The 871-nt window shown below is 29.6% G+C and overlaps 1 protein-coding gene across 1 annotated transcript; it reads left to right on the forward strand.

Moving 5' to 3' along the window:
• Nucleotides 1–555, forward strand: LOC112416366 (uncharacterized). Its single transcript, XM_024769972.2, has one exon. The coding sequence runs from the start codon at nucleotides 153–155 to the stop codon at nucleotides 363–365; it is 213 nt and encodes a 70-aa protein (XP_024625740.1). The 5' UTR covers nucleotides 1–152; the 3' UTR covers nucleotides 366–555.
• The last annotated feature ends 316 nt before the right edge of the window (nucleotides 556–871 follow it).

Below are 871 nucleotides of genomic sequence, written 5' to 3' on the forward strand. Positions count from 1 at the left end.
CTTTACCTCCTTAACGACCAAGGAATTATCTTCTACTTAATAGGAAACTTCCACATATATGGTCCATAGTACTTATATTATTAGTTCTATTGTTAGAAATAAATAGAACACAAACAAAGAAGGGAAGATAGAAACTCAAGACCTTGAGAGATATGGGAGCTGATTGGGGGCCAGTAATTGTTGCTGTTGCTTTGTTCATTGTGTTATCACCAGGATTGCTGTTCCAATTTCCAGCAAGGTTTAGGTGTGTGGAATTTGGTAACATGAGTACTAGTGGAATTTCTATTTTGATTCATGCTATTATATATTTTTGTATACTTACCATCTTGATTGTTGCAATTGGTATTCATGTACACTTTAACTGAATCAAAGTTTGCTTTGTTATACTTGAGAATTTTTCTTACCTATTTTGTATGGTTTAATGGGCTATTCAGAGGGAAAAAGAGCCAGGAGATTAGACATCTTATTTAGTTATTTGTTTGGAATCTTGATAGAGACAATGGAAAACTGAAAATAAATTTTGTATTAATAAAATGGGAAAGATCGTTACATTAACATAGGCAAACAAAATGGCAGCTATTATTCCTTATTCAACGTTAACGTGAATTTCAGTTAGTGTAGATAACTTACAAATATGTTATTCCATTTTGACTTTTTAAAAAAAAAAAAAAAAAAAAAAAAAAAAAAAAAAAACTTGCAAATATGATACATTTTGTTTATACCTCTTGCTGTTTTCAATATAACACATTAAAAAAAAAAAAGATTTCATGTCCAACATCTTGACACATGTGCACATCATAGACATGGATTGGTTATGTACTTTTTCCTTAAAAAACATTGTTACGCACTTTAATGTCATTTTAAATTTACA

Source organism: Medicago truncatula, chromosome 7 (assembly GCF_003473485.1).
Source record: "Medicago truncatula cultivar Jemalong A17 chromosome 7, MtrunA17r5.0-ANR, whole genome shotgun sequence".
In the NCBI taxonomy this organism is placed as follows: domain Eukaryota; kingdom Viridiplantae; phylum Streptophyta; class Magnoliopsida; order Fabales; family Fabaceae; genus Medicago; species Medicago truncatula.

Excerpts from the sequence above, each read along its gene's own strand:
- LOC112416366 (XM_024769972.2), top strand. The coding sequence starts at position 153 with ATGGGAGCTGATTGGGGGCCAGTAATTGTTGCTGTTGCTTTGTTCATT.